The 23,754-nt window shown below is 46.2% G+C and overlaps 1 protein-coding gene and 1 gene segment (V, D, J or C); both read left to right on the top strand.

Annotated features, from left to right (window-relative positions):
- The window catches only part of LOC116905410, a 978,601-nt gene that overhangs the window by 636,604 nt on the left and 318,243 nt on the right, over positions 1-23,754 (top strand).
- Vipr2 (vasoactive intestinal peptide receptor 2) overlaps positions 1-23,754 on the top strand; it is a 65,235-nt gene that overhangs the window by 4,314 nt on the left and 37,167 nt on the right. The window contains exons 3-4 of the mRNA XM_032908373.1: positions 11,125-11,232; positions 13,201-13,298. Of these exons, the coding sequence (XP_032764264.1) occupies positions 11,125-11,232; positions 13,201-13,298 (206 nt within the window). The remainder of the gene's footprint in view (positions 1-11,124; positions 11,233-13,200; positions 13,299-23,754) is intronic.

Below are 23,754 nucleotides of genomic sequence, written 5' to 3'. Positions count from 1 at the left end.
GCTCCCAGAAGAGACAGCCTGTGACCCCCAGTTCTCGTCTGCTCTCTGAAATATGCAGAGTTCCAATGCCAAGAATATAAATAGCAGTAGGTTACCAGGATGAAGATGCTGCAGGCGATGGAGCCAGGGGCTGTGCAGAGTCAGAGCTGAAGGAGCACTTCTGGTGGCCCAAGGGCACAGGACATATCCTCATGCAGTCACAAGCGACAACACTGTCGCTGAGTTCTTAACATCTGTGAGAGCTGCTTTCATAGTCTGTGGCAGTGTGTGATTGGTCTAGAAGAACTTCGGAAATTGGAAACAAAGTATCTCCGATGTCGTCAAAGTAACTTCCACAGCCCTAATAAGGACTTCTGCTTTGCTTTATGATGAATCAAGAAAACAAAACAAAAAGATGTAGTAAATTCATAAGAAACCAACTTCAATTCTAAAACGGACTCAGAAAGCTGTGGAGGTATTTGGAGTCCTGTAGCTTAATTTTGATTCATTGCTAAGACAAATTTAATCTTGACAGTGTGTGGATGAGGAACCTAACATCACAGATGGTTGAGGGTGGAGGAATATTCTCTGGGAAGTCAGTATAGGAACTTTCCTGTGGCTTCATATCACCTCATGCCCGCCACTCCAGAGCTTGGCAGAACAAAAGTTAGACTGGCGTGCCTTGATAACCCCCTCCCTGAAAAACTAGGTGGTGTTTGCCAAAGGAAGTATTTCGCTGCAGTCAGCTTAGAACCAGGTAGAGGAAGATGCTAAATGGTGGCCTTTCTTTAAAAAAAAAAAAAAAAAAAAAAAAAAACAGAAGGTTGGATTACTTGGAGGAACTGTGAGGGCCTTGTTATTCCCTGCTGGCAAGCTGGACTGACAGTAGCCAGCCACAGGTTCATGATATTAGCAGAAGATGGGAAATGTCAGACCAGACACAGACCCTGCTTCTCACACAGTGCACAGCGTGAGCTTCACACGCACCAGGGTATACGTCTTTGAAGGTTCTCAGATCCAAGGCCCATGCATCTGGGTCATAGTTCCACCCTAGGAAACCCTCAGCATCCGAAGCACGTTGTTAGAATCCTGACAGCAAACTGAGGATCCAAAGGAGGGGTGCTTTAATTGCCAGACTGCCTACAGGAACACAGTCTCTGTTGCCCAAGGCTGCTGGCATGTGACATCCTCAGAAGAGAAGCAGATGTAGACGGTTAGAGTCTTCTTAGAAGCTGCTCATGGAGGGACTTGGGAGTCCACACTGGAGAGCATTTAACAGACTGAGACAGCTTCTTACTATTATCCAGGAATGGCGTGTGGTCACCAGTGACCACACGCACTGGCCACTAGTCCTTCTACCCTGTTGTTCTTGGGAGAGACAGAAAGAACATGTTTGGTTCCCATTACAGATCTCACAGATCTTATGCCGTGCCTTTAAAAATATTTGAACTAGTTTTTACTGGAGGAACTAATGAACATTTTTGTGATGGAAATTAGTATTAGAGATTCGTGACTATGAACACAGAAAAAGTATCATAGTGAGAAGCATGCCCATGCCTCTCCCCCCTTGCCCTGTGAGGCTGACAGTGCCTGTGCACAGTGCCCTTGAAAACCGTCCATGTGTTTGTTCTGGGTCTTGATCTTCCTTCCCTCCTTTAGTTTGGAGACTGTGTCTGCTCTACATGCTCCTTCAAATTTATGTAACATCTACTACATCCCTTTGGTTCCTTTCAGCTATTGAACTTTCAAATAGGTGACAATATTTTCCTATTAAAAATGCTGTCCTAATGTTCTTAGGAATAAAATGTCCCACCAGCAGCTGATGAATTTCAAGTCGCTAATCAAGAAATTAAGTCAGCTTCTCGTGAACCAGTAACTAGCGAGGTCTGTGTGACGCAGTTCTTCTTGGTCAGTGATGATTGGACACTGAGGAGAAAGCTTAAAGCAAGAGGAAAACCAGGCTGTGTACTCCCACCAGGTGCTGATGTCCAGGAATGGCGGGTCATGTGCCTGACGCAGGCCTATCCCAGTGAGTAGGCACTGCAGGGTGTTCAGGACACAGGAAGATGCAAACGCCTGTGGTGCCTCAGGCTCTCTCTGTTTAGATAAGAGTGAGGGGGTCCTGGACTTGCTACCAGAAGCCCAAGACCTCAGAGTAAGGACACTGAGTCCAAACAGGAGGGCTTTCTAGGCCCTGGACCCTCTACACCTGTGGGCTCAGTGTCCACTGCTTGTTAGAAACAGGGCAGAATTTTCTAGAAGGACGTTGCCTTATTCTTCAGTGTCTGCTCAGAGGTAGGAGTGCCACTTGGGTGCTGAGACACAGATTCCAAGTGCCATTTGGTTCCTTCATCATCAGCCAAAGCTGCCTGTCAGATGAGGATTTCTATCAGGTCATCAACCACCTGGTAACGTGAGTGTTTTCTTTCCTTGGACCTGTGTTGGCCTGTGAGGGTCTTAGACATCGCCCTGTGCTCTTCTCTCTGAGGTCTAGATCTGGCTGTTCTTCCGTGTTGCTTTCCACATTATAACCTTGACATAAACCTCTTTCCATCCTTTCTGGATATAAGTCAAGGCTTCTTGGAGCTGCTGTGTCTCTTCTAGAGAGACAACCCACTGGACAGACACCACATTAGGTGGCACAGATAACCCCAGAGTCTGGGCTGCTCAGATTATGAAATGAGGTATTTGCTGCCTAACCTTTCCTGAGCTGCCCTGAGAAGACTTGAGTGTGACAGTAGGTCGCAAGTTATGGATTAGAATGAAATACATGCCTACCACGAAGCTGTGATGTACTTCATGGGCACCCTTCATGGGGTTAATCTGTAATTTAGAGCACTCTGGGGACATAAGCCCACCCACACGTGGTTGCGCCAAAACGTACTGGGAATTGCAAGGAAGGAGAGAGGGAATTTCCACCTGGGACTTGGGCAGTGGCACGAGAGACTTGCACCAGGCTGATCTCAGACGTAGGAAGTAAGAGGGGGTCGTGGCAATGACAGGCTAGGAACATAAGCATAGACGAGGAAAGAGAGCAGAACAGATATGTGTAGCCCCGAGGGTGCAAATACCCTGAGGGCCCTGGAGAGGCGGTGTCTCAGTGTGAGCTATGCTTCAGGAAAGTCAGGGCATCCTTGGAAATGAAGAAACACGACAAGCAAATAGCATTCCAGAGGAGAAATGAAGATTTTTTTTTGTGCGTGTGGAAACTGGTGGGGGAAAGCAATTCCCAGAAGCCGTTCCAGGGAGCAAGAGACTGAACTACAAGAAGAGAAGGGCAGAAAGGCCTGGAGGCTACGATGTGCAGTGCCACCCTATGGTGTTTCATAGAAGAAAGCTGCTCAGAGTTCAGGGAAGCCATCTTCTGTGGGGATGGCTAAGCCTTGTACAGAAGGAAGCGTCAAAGTTAACCGGAACGTGTTCCAGCAGCAGGGGCCCTGCCGCCTCAGGAGCATGTCAGTCTTTCACAACAGAGGCCAGAGCAGGAAGAAGTACTTAAGTCTCAGAACTGGCCTTGAAGGGTTGAGGGACAGGGTCTACTCCCAAGAAGATGGGATGACATCACTGACTCCTAGCCCAAGGCACTGACTGCCAGCCTTCCCGGGCCTACGCACCCTGGAAAACATAGTCCTCTGGTTCTACACTTACACAGTTCTGTCCTGGCTACAGCTGAATGGTAGCTTGGCCTTAACTTCCATGAAGGGCTGGACTCACAATCTCTGGAGTAGCCAGTACTCTGGTCTCCTTGCCTGAGTCAGTTCCTGCCTAGATATGTCAGAGCCTGCTAGTAGATATATTGGGGTGGTCGTGGGAAGTCACTAAGTCCTGATCATGAACCTGAGGGAGATCATCTTGAGATCCTTTGGCGGTTGTCTTATGCCAGTGATGTACTCTCCAGATGGGATCTGCTGCTATGTAAAACGTTACCTGGTTCTGCCCAGCCTTGAACTTCCTGAGGTAACAGCCAGACCCTGGGCCACAGTAGACTCTGGAGAAAAGCTTCTGGAGAATTTCAAATGGTAGGAAACTATACCATGAACACAAGCATTGTAAACATCTTAATGAGCTGGAGGGTCAACACTTCGCAAATTTTCAGTGCCCACATTGGTTAGATACCCACACTGTGTCACCTCACTACCCACTGGCCACATGGCGTCACAAGAGAGTCCCAGGAAACAGTCCTATCTTAAGGACTAGATTCTGCACTCAATTTTTAAGTGGCAGTGACTAAGCAGGTCTCTCCACATGGATTACAGTGACTCCTGCAGGAATATACTTATATTGGGGTTTTATTGGATTTGGCAGAGTTCCCCCACCAAAAATGTAGGCTCTGTCCAGATCTGCATATTACTTTATAAAACCCATTTGTTCATTTAGCAGACCGTGTGTCCTTCCTGGTCTGGATCGTGATGCAAACTTAGCTGAGGTTCCAGAATCTGGTTTCAAACTCTGGGACCCCCGCCTTAACCACAGAGTAAACCTGGTGCTTTAGACTCAAAAGCCAGATGTGAGCGACTCCCCAGTGCCATACAGCAGCAGTTCCCTGCAAACGGTGCTTCCGGGCCTTAGCTGGTAGCTAAGACTTCACCCTGGAGACTGAGGATGAAATTCTACCCACACCCTAGTTAGGGTATGAGCATTTTACCTGGATCCTGTACAGTGTCCAAATACATGGAGTCCTGGCTTTGAAGGGCTTTGACTGACCTGATTCACCACTGTTTCTCTAATCCTGGGAGTGGTCTCGTTCATCAGCATAGCCCAGGCTACGCTTCTACTACCCTTCCTTGTAGGAAGGACTCTTTGTCAAGAGACAGTGCTACTCCATCCACACCAAGAATAGTAGGGGTTTAGAAACCCTTTTCTAAAGCCTCATAATTCCCAACACACAAGCAGCATGACCACAACCCTTTTAAAGCTGCAGGGCCAATAGGATGGAGCAGTGTCCTGGCTAGCTTCTGTCTCCACTGACGGTCAGGTTCCTGATGGACCCTAAGCCTGTCCCATTAGTAATCTTTGGAATGTCTTATTGCCCCAGTGTGTAGCCATCTGTGCCCACACTAACCATCTCCTGAGAGGGGCCTGCCTTCCTTGGGTGCTTCATTCATTAGTTCTCACAGGCCATCGCTTTGGGTATTTCCCTCAAGAGATTTACTTTGCTGTGCCTCTCCCAGTTCACTTACTGTCATTACTCCTAATTGCAGCTTTCCTAAAATGGCATTTGGCAACTTACCTAGATGAGCTAATGCATAGATGGGGTTCTGATCTCACTGGCAATATTTTAAGAACAAGCGAAGCATCCTTAGAACAAAAGAAAAGGATGGATCCTCTAGACAGAGCTCCTGTAACCTCTCGCTACCCTCAGAGCAACGAACTGGGACTCCAAAGCCCACAGAATAGCCACCGTCGTGACGGTTAGCAACTTGAGTAGTCGGCGTCCACAGCCATCCACAGAAAGCCAGCACAGTGCATTCACATTCCTAGGGGCTGTGACATTCAGACCCGGGTGGTCCACATCCTGCTTCCTGTGTAGATCTATCCATTGTGTTGGAGCCGTGTGCACAGTGAACATTAAGACAAGAAAGTCCTGGTTGTAAGCTGTCCGAGTGCATTCTGGACTTTTATGGGGCAGATGTGAACATACATATTTACCCTGGATGGGGCACCAACAACAGGCAAAAACAGGAAGCCACTGCACCCAAGGCCAGCCTGATGAACTGCCCCGTTTATTGGGTTACTTGTGGTAGCAACACTGTCATTCCCTGTCCACTGTATGGTTTCCGGGTAGCAACAATGAAACGTCTTCTCTTCTCCCGCCCCCAGAAACCATTTACTGTTTGTATCATTTGGTGGAAAGACTTCATAAGTCTTTTGATTTTCATGAGTTTTCAGCACCTGTGGTCTCTCTCCTTCGCACAAGAAAGAGTGTTTGAAAGAGTGTTGCAGAAAGTTACTACACAACAGTTTGGCAGCTCGTGGAGCAGCTGTTCAAAGAACATCCACAAACACAACACACGTATTTGCTCTGCATGGTGAACTCAGGTGGAGGGCCTGAGTGCCCCACCTAATACTATGTGTCCAAAAGGGGTATTGGTTGAGATTTCTGAGCTGTAAGCCAAGTAAGTCGATAATGGAAACATGCTACATTTCAGTGGGCCTCAGTTGCTCCTGCAAGGCACCAGGACACACAACTAGGCTAAGGGTAACAATTCACAGGTCTGACTTGGCCTCTAGACTGTGAGTGTCCCGAGGGCCAAGCTAACCTAGGCCAACCCTATGGTCTTTGAATGAAAGCAGCTAAATGAGGAGGCGGCCATCCTGAAACTGCCCTACATCCTCCTCCCAGGGCTCCTCAGAAGGCCACTGCGGATTTACTTCTCATGTTCACAATGCAGACAAGCCAGCACCCTCCTTTACCAAGATAATGTGGCATCTCTGTGGGGCCAGCAGCCTGAGAGAATTCAGGTCGGAATAGATGAACACAGTTCAGAGGAGGACAAACCACTTGTAAAAATTACCTTTCCCAATTCAATTTCCAACTCCATCCAGCTCTGTCTATGAGGTTGGTGACAGGCAGAGAGAGTCAGTGGATTTGATGATTAGGTTTTTAAAACTGTAGCACTTAGAGAAATCACAAAAACCTTCTTGCTCAACAGTCACCCAAGCAGAGAAATAACAAAGGGCTGCCCCAGTGGGGCCTGCACATGTGACTGCCAGGAAGGCGCTCCTAGTACAGGTGAGCCTAACACAGTTGATCCCTGGACAGCTGTGCCTGCACAAGAGACTCGCAGTAAATACTGTGCACAAGTGACACCCCAAGAAGGAGAGCCCCTGGTCAGGGGTGCCTTGCACAGGATAGCTCTGGGTAAGTTCTCCCTGCACAGATGAGCCCTTTTAAATCAGTGTACTGCACACAGTTGAGCTCCCAGAAGGAGAACCCTAGAAAAGGTACACCGTGCACAAGTAGCCCTACGAAGATATACCCTGCACAGGTCAGCAGACCTAAGGAATACTTGGTGTGTTAGAATAGACTCTGCTACTGGTTGTCCTAACAGCGGGGCCTCAGAAGCACTTAGCACCATCTGTTTTACTATCTATTAATGATTTGTACCTGGATTGACTGTTTGTAGGAGAAATATGTTGGCTCTCTAACTCCGACCATTCTGTACATATTCATCAACCAGCGTTCTTAGAAAAGTATTCTTCAACTGGGAAAGAATGCCAATTCTTTTTTAAAAGGCAAGCCCATGCATTCTTTTTTATCCCTGTTCTATACTTAGTCACTGGGTTTCCTATCAATCATTTCACAAACATGGTGGATGCTGAGGTTGTGAAAGGAGGATTTAACTGTTAAATTCTGACTTTGGAATATTATGCTGCCAATTAAAATAACCACATTGTATATACATAACATGAAAAATGTGAGAGACTGGCTACATGGGGTGATAGTAGATAATGTTCCTCATAAAAAGAAGTACTATGACATCTCTCCACGTAATGTGCCTGAGACGGTGGAAGCAGGAGGTGAGGACAGATCCTGGAGCAGGACTTAGAGGTTGATCTGAGACTTCCCTCTGCACCTGCCTCAGCAGCTAATGACTAGTTAGTACCTGTGGAATTCCATGTCCTTCTTCCTCGGGTGGTTAGTACAGGGCAGGGAAACTTCTGGTGTAGCAGACAGAGGGGACCCTACAAACCTTACCTCAGCATTCCCCTTCGGGCATCCATTTCAACTGAGCAGTGGGTTTATGAGTGCAAGAGTGCTCTAATGTGAGGAGATGGGAAGGATACAGAAGAGAGAAAGAAGAAAGTCCCTGAAACTTAATAATAGGAATTAAAGCGCTCAGGGCCTTAGTTGTGACGGCTCAGCTCAACTGGCTCATGAGGAGACACAAGATAAGGTCAAGTGTTTATTATAGAAAGTGGTTTTTTCTTCCCCTTACCTCAGGAGGAACCAGACAAAGTACTTCTTGTACCGTGGCCATTCCTTGCATAGAATTTGCTGTGGCCAGAACTGCCATCTGGCAGGACACAGAATTAGAGTTCCTCTCAGATCCTATGGATGTGCCAAGCTTCCTAGGACATGGTCCAAAGAGGAGACCAGGAGCAGAGCAGATCCTCTTGAGAGAGTACCCGATAAGTCCTTCAGGCCCATACCTCCACATAAGCCATCGAAGGCGCTCCCACTTTATGTACGGCATGACTGTACAGTGGCTACTCTGCGCTGTGGTCCAGCATTGTCTGCTCAGAAGTTCCCTCGATGGAGCTGCCTCAAAGCATGGACAGCAAAGGGGGCTGGAAAGAAAAGACCCTGGAAACTGTAAGGCATTTAAGTACCCTATCCCAGGAGCTGGTCCAGGGACACAGAGGTGGAAGGCATTTAACTACCCCACCCAGTGGCTGCTCAGAGGAGGAGCACCCACTCCTTATCCCTGCATCTGTTGTGAGATATCGAGAGACTGACACGGCTGCACAACTTGAGCCTGCCATGTGTTACGGTAATAATTAGAAAGGACCGTTTTCTATCAGTTCCTCGGGCTGGATCCGCTCAGCTGCTACTCTACCACGCGGCCCACAAGCCACCCCCTCCCGGCTGTCTTCCTTTTAGCGGCCCCCCCACACGTGGTCCACTAGGGCGGTAGTTCACACACACACACAAACACAAACACACACAGAGAGAGAGAGAGAGAAGAGAGAGAGAGAGAGAGAGAGAGAGAGAGAGAGAGAGAGAGAGAGAGAGAGAGAGATCTCAGTTGCCCTGCTTGTTCTCACCCCGTGCAGGCAACAGAACCAGATCCGCACGCTCCAACTGCCTCTCAGCCATTTCTTTCACACACTGTCCTCTTTAGCCCGGTAAAATCAAAGTTCCAGAAACTTGTAATTTATTAATTAGATTTACACGTTAAATTCCAAATCCACAATTCAACCACACGACAAATTCACTGCCAATTATTAAAGACTTAAGCCGCCCACCTAGACAAGACAAAACCGACCCAGTCCACCTGGATCTGGATCATCCTGCTCTGTGGTTCCCATCTTGACTTTCCTCGATACTCTTCCTCCTCCCCCGTTCCTAGACTTTTCCCCGCCTACACTTCCTTCTCATCCAATGACGATAGGATGATGATAGACTTTGCCTTATCCTGGACCTGCCTTGCCGCATAATGACGTCATCCTAGAGCACTGTCTGGGCCAGCCTCCTTGCCTGATTCCTTTGAGAGCTTTTGCCTCTGTGATTTAAACTTCAGCCTTTTGGCTGTGGAACGGAAGCTGTTCTTCCACGCTGCTGGTCCTGCTTCCACTGACTCCTGTCTTCCTTGGCTGCACATACTGCATACAACCAAGGAGGAAAGGCCCAAGAAGCCAGCATACTGTTCTCACATGGCATCCTTGGGTTCCTTCACACTAGGGAGATCAGCCCTTCCAGGACAATCCACTCTCGAGCTGTTAATACCCAAGGACATCGGACCATGCCCAAAGCCCCGCATGTGTGTGAGCAAGACCAGGTTGCCATGACTGGAACCCACAGTCACCTGTTAGGTTTGAAGACCCTGCCCCTAACGTTACTGAGCAGGAAAGTAGACGGAAGGGACGTTGAATCTGTGTAAAGCTGATATAAGCCCTTTGAGAGGAAGCGAACACAGCTAAAATTAAAACTGCAGAAGACTGTAATGACATGCTACCTTCAGTTTGCAGCCCCTTCGCATTCATGAATAGCAGAACACCTAGATATCTGGAAATACCACACAGGAAGCACCAAATCACCAAACCCAGCAGCCAGCTCAAACCCAAAGGAAAGTTTCGGTACTGACTGCTTTCGTGTCAACATGACACCAGCTGGAGTCCTCAGCAAAGAAGGATCCTCCGTTGAAATGTCTCCATGAGAACCAGGCATTTTTTCAATCAATGATCAATGGAGGAGGGCCCAGCCCATTATAGGTGGTTCCATCCCTGGGCTGGTGGTTCTGGGTTCTATAGGAAAGCTGGCTAAGCAAACCACGAGGAAGAAGCCAGTAACCAGCACCCAGCCATGGTCTCTGCATCAGCTCCCGCCCCCAGGATCCTACCCTGTTTGAGTTCCTGTCCTGACTTCCTTCAATAATGAACAGCAACGTACAAAGTGTAAGCTGAATAAACCCTTTTCTGCTCAACTAGCTTTGCTGGTCATAGTGTTCTACTGCATCAATAGAAACCCTAACTGGGACAATGTCCTAAGTGTCTGGAAATGTTTAAGGTATGCAAAGGATGACCCCTGTCTTAACTGGGCTCAGCCCACCAGACTACTGATTCTTCCCTGAGTATTCCCAGACTCAGGTCTCCTCCAAACTTAGTATCATGAGGAGACAGTTAGCCACACTGAAGGTGCACATCAGCAAGAGAAATGTAAGGCTCTCTTTTATGTTAAAATGTGATGTGGAGACACAATGGGAATCCTGTTCGGCATCACAAAAGAGGAACCATGTCATTTGCCTAAATGTAATGTGCCCAAAGGACACATTATGTTAAGAATAAGTCAGGTGCAGAAAGGCAGGCACCACAGAACTTATTTATATGGACTCTTAAGTCTGTTTCATACAAAATGTAGAATGGTGTGACCAAAGGCCAGTTTCGGATGCCGTTTCGATGGCATGAAGTTTCAGTGGGGCAATAAAAACATGTTCTAATGACCTGTTGCAAAGAGGGTTGACTATAATTAATGTAAACTAGAATGCTAAAATAATTCCTTTTAAATGCTCTTACCACAAAGAAATTATATTTGAAGTGATAGATACACTAATTCATTCATTCATCCTTAAATGTATACATTGTATCAAACATCTTATCTACCTCATAGATATGTAATTATCAGTCATCAGTTTAAAAATAAATAGGACCTTTTTAAAACTACACAGTGTACATTGAATCATTCACACACTTTCAACCACGGATCTGTTCCTTTCTTCAAAAGTACAAAGTGAACACACAAGCCGCTCCTACCTCAACAGCGTTGTGTGAGTATCTCAGGGAAAAGCCCTTGGGCAGGAGGCTAATTAGCAGTATTCTTCTTGTGGACTCATTAGAGAGATTCGATCATTCTTCTGCCACACTTCTAAGCAGTGAGTTCTCCTGGGCCATGATTTGCACCTAACTCTTTGCCTCCCCTTCTAGCTTGCAGCGGTGTCTGGGACAACATCACATGCTGGCGCCCTGCAGACATTGGGGAAACTGTCACAGTGCCCTGCCCCAAAGTGTTCAGCAATTTCTACAGCAGACCAGGTATTTGCACTGATCCCTGGGCTCATCAGTGTTTTTGTCTTGGGGGGGGTCAGTTTTTCCCCAAAGAAGAAAGCTGAGCTCCTAAGGGAGCCAGAGAAGATCTGGCCTATGTTGAATGAGTTCTCCTTTAAGGAAGCAGGAATACCTCAACCTCTGGAGCCTATCTAGGCAATCAGGGCAAATACAGAGGGGAAGACTGGATGATAAACTCTCAAGTGGCGAAGCAGGAAAAGTGCACGTGCATGACACTGGAGATGAGGGGGAGAGGGAGGGGCAGGTTACTGTGAACCCAAGAGAGTTTACCGAAAGGTTGTAAGGTTTCGGAAAGAATCTGGGACACTGCACAAAACATGCTCTTGCTGACTCGTTTGCTGCTGCCTAGCGTTTGTAGAGGGTTTGGTGCCATCTGCTCCTCTGCCTGACTCAGGATCCAGGTTTTCATAACACAGAGGAATATGTCTAGAAAAATAGAGATCAGAAGGCACAACTAGAACGAGGAAAGTGCAGGGCTTTGGAGAACTGGAAAGTGGTTTTATCTGCACAGATACTGACAGATACTGGGAAGCCCTGAGGGATGGTAATGTTATTAGGGACTTGGTCCTGACTGGGAACCTGGACCCCTAACCTACCTCATTAGTCATTCACGGCCATGTTAGAGAATCTCAACCATTCTCAACATGCTGACCTCCAAAAGCTCTTATGTAATCCAGTCACCAACATCTCTCTCAGGGGCTTGGCCATGAGTGCCAAGAGGCAGTCCCCTCCAATGTCTACGGGTCAGGTGCAGCCTGAGTCGGAGGCCTCCAGAGGGATACCAGTAGGTCCCCAGGGAAGACGAATGGAGCCTGGGACCTAGAGTCCTTCAAAGACTATGGAGTTGCATCTGCCCAACAGTGCTGGTTTTAGAATCACCAACCTGGCGGAGGCTGCTAATGTTCATTACCAGATAGAAGATGAGCTCTCAGTGCCCAGGGACTGCTCATTACCAGTGAACAGGTGGCCATCACCCAACAGAAAATATTGCAGGGCCTTTGGGTCAGAAAGCCTATCTCTTGCTCAAGCTCAAAATTTACCCAGCCTGCAGGACCCCAGTGGCCCACCTTTAGAATGAGAACAGCAATGTAAACCACGCCTGCCTCTCAAGTCCACTCTGAAAATAAAGATGTACGTCAATGAAGACCTTTGTAAAACTGTAACGTCCTATACCCTGTGGGTCCCACAAGTAGCCTGGGCAAGGGACAGAAGCTCCACAGAGGATGAGGACATGTGTTGTACCCTGGGCACCTTGAATAGGAATCGGGCCCGGTCAGTTGAAATCACAAATGCTCTTGTCTGTCCCTTCCCTACCAGGTCTGTCCAGAGCTCCATTCTCTTTCTACTCTGTGTGGTCACCTGCCACATTCTTTATAAATATAGTGAATGCTTCATTCTGGATAAATTTGAGATTATTTAGGAATAAATGGTGGGGTTTTTTAAATCACAAAACTGCTATATTTCTTAATATTTAAATCTCAACTACATGTTTTCCTCCAACTGATAGCCGATGGAAACTGTCCTACGCTGCTTCTTAAGCATCGAAGGGTGAGGGACAGGTCAAATGGAGAGGGGACAAGGATTGAAAACTAGAGAAGAGCAGGAGAGGTAGCTCCAGGGCGCTGGGCCTGGCCACCAGCACTCTGAAAGATACAGACCTCAGAATATGCTAGGGTTGTCATTCAGCTTCAGAATATCCTCTCTGGACCTTTCCCAGTTGCAGTCAGTTCTCGTCCTGCTTTTACCATTCCGTGATACAGTGCGTCCACTACCAGGCCCTGGCAGTCAGGTCTCAGGAAGGAAGCTATGCAGGGAAACTAAGGAAGGACTTCTAGGCAGCCTCGGTCACTTGCTGACTAGGGCTTCAGCTTCTCATATCAACCTTGACCTTGAGGCTAGCTTTCAAGGACCAAACATCTGAAATTTATTTTCCAGGAAACATAAGCAAAAACTGCACTAGTGATGGGTGGTCGGAGACATTTCCGGATTTCATAGATGCATGTGGCTACAATGACCCCGAGGATGAGAGTAAGGTAGGTGCCCGACCTGCCACACAAGCCCCACTCATGGACAATGCAAACAGACAACATTCTCCATGGGTCTTCTTACCTTTGTAGCAATACCGCTTCTTGATCCACACTTGGTCTCTGATATGCTGTGGCTTTGGGGATTTGCTGATTCTGCGTTATTTTGGAGGTCCAGGAAGGCTTTCCTTACCTGTCAGCATGTCTGAATGGGAGAGACCTGTAAGTGGGTTATACCTGCTACAGACTACCTCTTCTGGGGTCCCCTGAGCAACACACCCTTCATGCCATCTGTATCCCTTCATCCCATTTATAATTCTGCCATTATCTGGATTCCTGGGAAGCAGATCCGATCCCACAGTACACAAGTCCAATGCCAGACATCTTCGTAAGTTCTGAAGCTGGGTCTGTTCGTAGCTGCTGGTGTCTCATCTCAGGCTACTCAGACCAACTGTCAAGAGTCTCTCTGGCCATAGCTATAGCACACACCCAACCATTTTTAAGACAGAGTACCACATCCATGAGCAGATCTTTCCGTAAGAATGTAGTTGTTGGTGATCTGGACATTCCTAACTCAATCCTGGCTCCAGCTCCACCCTGGAAGCCTCGTGTATCCCTGCAGCACCTTCCTTTGTGCTTGACCACTGTCTCCTCCTCCCCAGCCTGGGGCATCTTCTCACTGCAAGGACGACTTGAGCTCCTTACAAACCCAGTCACATAAAGACATGCTGACTGCTCAGTGAGGTACTGAAGGAAGGGGAGCCTCTACAGAGACTCCATAAATAGCCAAACGCACATTCTTCCACATAGCCACTCCGTGCCTCAGGTCACCTCCTGCCTCCTGACCATCAGTGGCAGCAATGCTGCTTCCGGGAGTTGACCCACTTGCCCCTTGACCCAGACTAATTGCTTTCCTTTCTTCATTAAGATTTATAATCCAAAACCAGAAGATTGTGAAACTCAAGGAAAGAAAACACCATGTTTTGGGAATGCTCCCCACTAGTTGAGAGTAGCCTTCCTGGACAATAGCAGTGTAGCAGCTGCAGAGTTGTCTCTGTCCTGTGAGCCCTCAGGTTTGATGGCACCAATTCCACAGACAAGTACTCGAGCTTGGAAAAAGACTGTGATGCGCTGGCCTTCATCTGACTGATTTTACAACCTTCCACTTGCTCCCATACATGCTTTATCACGAGATAGGGAACCTCTGGACTCCCAGCCTCTTCAGCTGGATCACTGGCCTGGGATGTTGGCTGGGATTCCAGCCCTCTAGCACACTCAGAACACCATGGACAGGGTTCTACACTGCATCCTGCACAGCAAAACAAACCTGAGAGATGAGCCACTGTTGAAGACCACAAAATCCTTGCATTTGAATGGATGCCAGCTCACTTCTGACCACTACCCCACCCAGGAGCCCATACATAAACCCCTGGTCAGATGTAGGAACAGGGAACCTGTGTCCTCTCTGTCCCTTGTGCTGCACTCTGATGACCCGATTCTGTTGTTTGGTCTCACTTGATGAACTCCCCAAGAAAACAGGTTCCTTTCTGGCCCGTGACAGTGTGGCGCTGCCTGCCTGTTCTGTTGTGTGTAATCACTGCCTTTAGTTTCTCCATGACAAGTGTATCCCGTGTTGTCTGTGGCTATGATTATTGGTGAAGCCGTGGGTGGTACCCATCCCCCTAGAATGGCTGCTGAGCACACAGGACAATTGTGTGATCTGGACTTGGTGATTACAGAGTGTGCTGGATTTCATGTCACTGAACCCCACCCACATATCCTGGAGACCAACCTCAAGAGGTTCACTAAACTGAGTCAGGCTCACAAGCCTGGAGAAGGCAGACGAAAGGCAGCTACTTAGAATGCAGCTGAAGTCAAGGTGCAGAGAGACTACTGAAGCAGAAATGTCCCCACCCTAGGTCACCTGCATCCTGCATGCGTGACTAGAGGCCCAAATTCTCAGACTTCTCTCTTCTTCCTCATTTATCCAATTCCTGAAATGGCTGTTTCTGTCCCATCAGTTAATGGCACCATCCTCTGCATCACCTTGATGCCAAATGATGCTCATTGTTTCACCCTTTTATAATACTGGACCCCCACAAATATGGGGACAAATCCCACAAGGGCCTTTGATAGGAGAACAAAACTCAAAATTCTGGGCACTCTGGCCTGCAGCTCTGAGGATTGCATTCTTGGTAGTCAAGAAAGGGACACAGATAGACAAAAACCCATTTGACAACTCAAGGCTCTATCCACGTGGAATAAGATCTGAAACATGTTTTTACAGAAGACATGAGTGCATGTTAAATTGCCCTAAAGCATTTTGGTGAGTTGTCTCTAGGAAGCTGCCCACTGGCCTTCTGGGAGTGAGCCTCACCTCAGCTCTGGTTCTGAGTCTACAGGGATGGTTATTAAGTCCTCTTCTGAGTAACCTGAGTTCTGATCCAGAGCAGGGATGATGGTCATGGGTTCAACTCCATCCCTCTGAAGCTGGTCAGGTGGGACAAGATCACCTGGTTAGGGGCCATGGAGACAGATCAAGCAGGCATGAGTCTCGGGTCTTCTGTGAGGGAGCACAGTTGGGAAGATTCCCATTTCTAGGTGGGATTGACTGCCCTGTGAGTCTGCAAGTGGGCTTTGATTCATATCTGAACATAGCAAGTGCTGAGCAGTGTCCTGAAGCTGCTTCAACACTCTCTTCCTAGCCCCATGTGCAGGTCCTTCAGAGAGGCCTGGACCAGACATGCCCCCCCCCACATGCCTTACCTCTCCTGTGTACAAAGATCTCTGCCTGCACTCTGAGCTCTCTCCGGTTACCAAGAGTGACAGGGATGTAAGAAGCTCCAGTGCGTCCTTACAGAACAAGACTTCTCTTTTCCTTGATTTCTCCTAGGTCACACTCGGGGAATATTTCCTGAGACACTGGAAAACTCCCGAGGCCCATTCGGTGCTTCTGAGGGGGCTATAATTAAACCCTGCCTGTGTGAGGCATGGCTTCTGATCCCTCGTGCAGTCTGTCTGTTTTGAAGAACTATTTTTGTTCTTAATTAAACATTTCAGAGATTCTTCAAATAGCATAAATTTATAATAATGGATTAAAAAGTCAAAATATTTTAATGCAAAAGGCAATAGAAATGGTGGACCACAGTCAAAATGAGTAATGCTTCCAAAGTGCAGCTTACACACTTTAAATACTTCAGATACTAGGTTGCTTCTCAGACTCTTTGAAATATAAAACCATGGCAAATACAGTGCCATCACAGATGCCCTGAGCACAGGACAGACTGTATCTGGGCTCTGGGCACACACACACACACACACACACACACACACACGGCCCATGCTGAGGCCCCTTGTCAAGGACTACAGAAGCATCTGAGAGATGACTATATGTAGAAGGCCAATTCCCCCCTCTTTCTTGTATAATCTGGTGGTGGTTTCCCTCTCTCATCTCCTCCCAGATCCAACTCCATGGCTTCTATTATTAAAAAAAAGGCAAATTCAAAAGGCAAAGAAACTACATTTTAAAAAAAGCAGTGAAAAGACACAGGAAACACATGGAGATAGCAGACAGGCAGGCAGGCAGACAGACAAAGAATCCACAAAAGTACAAAATTGGACAGCAAAATATACATACATGTAAAAGATCAGTAAAATAGAAAATCTCCCAACAAAACAATAGGAAACAAAAACCCTACAAAACCACCCCTGAGTTCGTCACTCTCTAATTGGATTTAGGACCCACTACACAAGATGGCACCCATGCCTGCTACTGCTCTGGTGGCCAAGAGCCTGAGTCTAGACTTGCCCTAGACCTGGGGAAAGCCCAGGTCTTCTTGTCTAAAACAGCTTGAGCTTTGCCTCAGCATTGCATTTTCTCCTCAGATTTGTGTTTCGAGGGTGTCCCACTCACGTGTAGTCATATTGTCCCATGAAAGCTGTGTGGACGGCCATTGGTTTCAAAATACATTAGGAGAAATAAATACACGTCACAAAAACCATAGACTCGGCTACATACGGAAGAATAATAAGATCAAATTAAAGTGTCAGAAATCTCTTAGAGGAGAGATGTTAGGGTCCTTGGGGTTTCGACATAGTACCCTGAGCTGAGCTGCCTGTCTGACCGACTCACTTGGGAACAAGGAACCACCTCTGTTATGTCTTCCCACCTGGCTCTCGAATAAAGGATCACTTGGACTAAATTTAGAAAAGAGCTTTTGGCACTTGTGTCAAGTAGACACATTTCTTCCGTATTACTTGATATTCCTAAAAATATTTATACTCTCCTCACACATCATGGCTGATGGTACACACCACACCACCAACCCTCTGGCGCCTTGACCCCTAACAGCCTAATAGGCTGGGAGTCCTGGGAGTGGAAGGAGGAATTCACGGGGAGCCTCTCTGAGAATCCAGAATCGCCATCTACAGGGATGTGTCAGGATGAGAGTTTCTGGACGCCAGTTCCTGTGCTCACCAGGTGACAGATTCCAGCGGGAGCTCTCAGGGACATAGGCATCTGCTCATTTCCATTTAGGTTTTATTCACTCTATGTTGTGGTGTCTCTGTTTTACCTTGCATCAGAAGGCTTGTGTTTCGTAGTGTAAGGCACATTGTGTGCTGGGCTTAGTGCCAGATGTAGTGAGGAGGAAAGGCTCAGGGACGGCAGAGTGAGGTCAGCTGTGGACAAGATGGGCTTGGCAACTCGAAAAGATGAGGCAGGGAGCTCTGCCCCAGAGATGGCAAAGAACTGGAATCACAGTTACACACAGGGGCCTGTGGCTGACCTTGGACTCACACAAGTGTCATCAAGAAGTTGCCTTGTGAAGACAGATTGAGTTATCTGTCCTGCTGACTCCTGTTTTAACGGAAGCTTCACACAGGCTTAATGCCTTGCAGTAATCCAGTAATTCTCTTCAAGGCCAAAGGATAAACAAGACAGGGAAAGGCTGACCAGGAACATGCTATGGTCCTCCAGATTCTTAAAGCCCCTCCATTGAGAAATACTACCCTAAAGCTGGAAGCTGATGCAAACCAGAAAAGGAAAGGTCTGAGGAGCAGTCTATGAAGATGGCCACCCACAGAAAGTATAAGCCAAAGTCATCTCTATGCCTCAGTCAACAGAGTCCCCCTCTCTCCTTTTTAAGAGCCTGTCTTGATTCCCGCTGGGATCGTAAGTCAAAGTAATTTCTTCTTTAAAGGTAAAAACTTATCTTGAGGTAAATTACTTGCCAAAATAGAATAAGAGCCCCACGCAGAGTAGACATAATTTTCTAGATGACAGCATTCAGTGAGCTTCTTGGTCCTCTCCTACCCGAGTCATCTCTCTGTGGTGGGAGCAGATCCTCCAAAGAGAGATTTAAAAAGTCCCATGCTTCCGGTGTGCTAAATTCCCAGCTCTTCTTCACCTCCCTAGAGTGTAGAAGGCATCTAAAGAAGAGACCCTAGGTCATGCCAGGTCAAGCAGCCTCAGGTTCAAATCCTGGAAAACCATCTGTTTTCCTGTCAGCACACCAGTGTCTGGAGACACCAAATACCCCATTTGCGTTGGACTTTGTAAGGGACTCCTAGCAATTAGATCTGGGTGGTCTGCCAGGCACAAATTTGAAATCAAATGTCAGAATATTTGATAGTAAAGCAAAGACTGTCAGTTCTAGGTCAGCTGCCTTTTTGTTTTAAAATCATAAACTCTGCATATGTATAAAATGCTCAGTGGGATAATAAGCTACCAAATATCTCTGAGTATTTTCTTACCTCAGAAATTCTACATTTGGGGGTTTTAAAATAAATTTCTCTCCCTATTTATCTCACCACTAGAAAGAAACACTCAGTTGTGTTTAAAATAAAGTGTGTGAATAGGAGAAAGGATGTCACACTGATTATGGGCTGCCTTCCCAATAGCTCCTGAGCATGCCCAAAATCACCCTAGAGATACACAGGCTTAAGTTCATTCTGCAATCACCCTTGAACTGGGCTTATAATCTCCATGAGGGAACTGTGACCACACAGACCTCAAGAAAAATTATATCCTCAGGGGGATGTGTATACCCAGGAGGGTCTGTGTCCTCAGGAAAGGCCATGTCTTCAAGAAAAGCTAAGTTCTAAGGGATGACTATGACCTCATGAGAAAACACCATATCCCCATGAGAACTTAGACTCTTTATGAGAGTCTTAGTTTCTGCTGCAGCTGAGCTGGTAACCTAGTAACCTCTAATCAGCAGCAGCTAAACATTCACGTCTTCTCTCAAATATCTAAGTGACCACTGACCTTCATCACCCCACTGTAGCTTGGAGCCTGTCCCAAAAGGATCCAGCAGCTCCACTTCCTCTGATGAAGAGGCAAATGATTGGAGGGTAAACACCTTATGAGCATTCTTGCACTGAAGTTAAAGGAGAAGCCACTGATACTCTGAGAACAAGGGATGTGAATTCAGCCCTGATCAGAAGATACCATGCAGGGAAGAGCCTCGTCTAAGAAAGACTAGGGACACATGCTCTACATCTTACCCATTATGGCCTCTTAAATGACAGAGAAATCTCCCAAGATTTTGCAATTATCTTCCATTGACAAGTAGGAGCCCAAGCTCAGGACGCCTCCCCTTACCCTAAGACACCCAACCAGATTCATGACTTCAGAAAGAGAAGTTACAGAGTTGACACCAGGACTCTGTTGCAAGAAGCCAATATACTGATGTGACGCTCCACCCTTCCACGAAGACTAGCTTGGGGTCTCCTGCAATCTACGGGAGGAAGAAAACTTCATTTCCAACTCAGGATTCTATGTCTGGAGCCACACAACACTAGAAAACCTGTTGGCTGAGGCTTCAGCTGAGAGAAGTGATAACTGTTGTAGAAAATAAATTTTTCCTGAGAATGCTAAAAGGTATCCTTAATTTGTGGATGATTTAATCATCCTGGGTACATATTCTGTCCTAGTATCCATGGGTTATTTGCCCTTGCATTCAGCTAGACTGGGATGCAAAGCAATGTCCTGTGGTTCTTGTGCTGCACAATCATGGTGTCCATTCTGAACACGAACAGATGTTCATCTTCCCCTAAACAATACCTCATATCAGCTATTGCATGGAGCTTACATCTTGCTAGTTAGCATAGCCGTGTGGACGACGTAAGCATATCAAAGGATGCACAGGTTATAAGCAGATACTACAACATGTATGCAAAGGACTTGAGATCTCTAATTTTTAATGTCTTGAGATCCTGGAAGTTGTCCCCATGTGTTCTAATGGATGATACAGAGCCTATTTCTCCAAGTCAATGATTGTGAAAAATCATTGTGTGGCTAATCACCTTTTCCTATAGTCCCAGGGACTGTGAGAAAGAACGTCTTCCTGACCACCAGAACCTCAGAAGCTTCTGTAAAATGAATTATCCTAATGCAAGTGTAAACAGTTGCTAGTCCCCAACAACCACACAGAGGAACCAAGATTTACTTCAAGAGGCACCTCAATACTTGGGCAGTTATATGACTTACCTTAACATGCCCTACACTAATCTAGCTACCTCTTAGCCCCATCCCCATGATACTGCAAATTAAAATGTTCTAGCTCTCTCTACTTCAGATGGTTCCTTCACATGGTGTCTTCTTGGACCCTGTCCTCCTCATGGCCAACCCAAACCTGCCCCACCCCCTCTCCTTCCCCTGTATGACAGAAGTTCTACCCTATTCTCTCTTCTGCCCATCTGTTCAGTGATCAGAATTTATTGACAAAACAGAGAATAAATGGCAAGAATTGTTTGCACAAATGAGACGGGTGGTGGGGGGATTATTGGCAGAGAAGTCAGCATTTGAATAATACAAGGACAGCCTTTACACAGTGCACAAAAGCATTATGCCTACAAACTCCATCAAACTTGGAACAGTGGCTAAGATGAACCTAGTGGTAGGCCTCATCCTCTTGGCTCCAAGCATCAGCACCATGGCCAGTTCTACCTGCTGCCCATCTTCAAGCCTGAGCTGACAAGAAGTGTTCTCACTTCCATTTAGTTGTGTGGGGGAAACAGTTGAAAACAGTTGCATAAGCCACATACTCCTCAGTAACTGAGGATTTGAACCACCAACGTAAGACATAAGGCAGCAGAATAAGCCCTGAGAAGGGTTGTTACCCTGACTGATGGCTAATGTGTCCTACATGTAGATAGATACATGTTTGTCAGTGCAGAAATCTAGATAAGTGTGCAGCTGTTTGTTTCCCCGTCTACAAAATGAAGTCAGCAAATAAACTACTCACTTCTTCAAAGTGTAATTGGGACCCTAGACCTCGCTTCTGATGCACTGTTGGCAGGCTGCTTTCTGCACCCCTTCTGAGACTGTGTTCTTGAGGATATAGCATGCTCCACGGGAAGATGTTGTGACTGATAGGGGGCCTTGATGGGAGCAAGGGATTACCTGGGGAGGGGCATAAGAAGGATCTGGGACCATGGGTGTTGCTGTGGCTGTAAGCTCTCCTCTATAGTTTGTTGGGATATAGACATGGTCCAGAACAGAAGAATAACAACCAATAACACAAACACAGGATACACTTAACTCAGGGGAAATGCATGCCTTCTTGCTACTGCCTCTGAAAATCCACCTCCCCAGCACCATGCTTGCAGAAATAGGTACCATGACTAACCCTGGCTAGGATTCCAATACCAGGCATGATTTCCCTCCTGTTGAATGGGCCATAAGTTCAATTAGACAGCTGTTGGTTGCCAACAACATAAGAGTGCTACTTTTTACACCTTTATGCATATCTTTCCATTCTGGTCATTTCTGTGGTTCCTAGGTTTTATAGCTGAGGACAGTTTAATTGCTTCCCTCCCTTAGAAGTTTGCATAGTATTTTCTGGACGTGTGGAAGCAGGACCACAGGAAAGAGGCTTTCAGGTCAGATCCAGCTTGAGTCATCCAAGTCTTAATGTCTGCCCCAAGTGTGTGGTTGGTGTCTTCGATAATAAGAGCCAAGCCTCAACTCTTGAGAGACGCACAAGGGCTACATGACTATCCTACCAAAAGCAATTTACAGATTCAGTATCATGCCAATAAAAATATCAAAAACATTTTTCACAAAGCCAGAAACAATCTAAAATTCACATGGAAACAGGAAAGGCATTGATGGCCAAACCAATCTCAGCAAAAAATAAATAAACTGGAGGAATTGCTATTTTAGACTTCAAGATATATTATATAGTTATTGTAATAAAGACAATATGGTATTGGCATAAGACAGATATGTGGGCCAATGTAATAAAATAGAAGACCCAAACATGAGTACTTACAACTATAGCTACCTGATACATGACAAAGAGACAAAAATGTATACACTGGAGAAAAGATGGCATCTTCAACAAATGGTGTCAGAAAAATTGTATTTCCATATGCAGAAAAATGAAATTAGACCTATATCTATTACCCTGCCCAAAAATTAGCTCCAAGTGAATCAAAGACCTCACTTTGAAACCTGAAGAACTGGTTCTGCTAGAGCATATAGGCAGCACCCTATAATATATAGGTGTAGGAAAGGACTTTCCAAACAGGACTCCATTTGCCAAGGAGCTAAGACAAGCAATTGACACCTAGGACCTCATAAAACTAAAGAACTTCTGTACAGCCAAGGAAATAATTAATTGAGTGAAGAAGGAACCCACAGAATGGAAGAGGATCTTTGCCAGATATACACCTGACAGAGAATTAATAATCCAGGATATACAAAATGGACTAGGGATCCAAACAATGAGTTCTTAATAAAAGAAATAAAAATGGCTAATAAGTACTTCAAATTATTTATTCATTATTCATAGCAATTAGGAAAATACAAAATAAAATGACATCAAGAGTTCCTCTTACTTCAGTAAAAATGACTAAGATCCACAAAATAACTGTTAACAAATGCTGGTGAGTCTGTGGAGAAAGGTGAACACTCATTCCCTGTTGGTGGGGATGCAAATTGGTATAGCAACTCTGAAATTGGTATGAAGAATTCTCAAAAATTTAAAAATGTCTATATGGCCCAACTATGTCATTTGTTGGTGTATGCCCAAAGGAACCAACATCCTACTAAACAATAGTTACTCAGCCATACTCATCGCTACTCTACTTACAACAGCCAGGAAACAAACAGCCTAAATGTCCCACAGCAGATGACTGGGTAATGGAAATGCAGGATGGATGGGCAGACAGACAGACAGACAGACAGACAGAAATAGAGTACTATTCAGCAGTAAATAAAAATGAAATTTACAGATAAATAGATGGAACTAGAAGGATTGTGTTGAGTGAGATAACTAGATGATCAGCTTCCTTTCTTATACAATCGTGTTGTATATAACCAGCCCAGGGATGTCTCTTCCACATCAATAATTATTCAAGAAAACATCCCCGTAGACATGCCAAAAGCCTATCTAATGGAGTCAATTCTTCAATTTCCATTTTTCTATGTCATTCTAATTTGTGTCAATGTAACAAC

Source organism: Rattus rattus, chromosome 7 (assembly GCF_011064425.1).
Source record: "Rattus rattus isolate New Zealand chromosome 7, Rrattus_CSIRO_v1, whole genome shotgun sequence".
Taxonomy (NCBI): Eukaryota; Metazoa; Chordata; class Mammalia; order Rodentia; family Muridae; genus Rattus; species Rattus rattus.
This window is presented reverse-complemented; position numbering and strand designations above follow the sequence as displayed.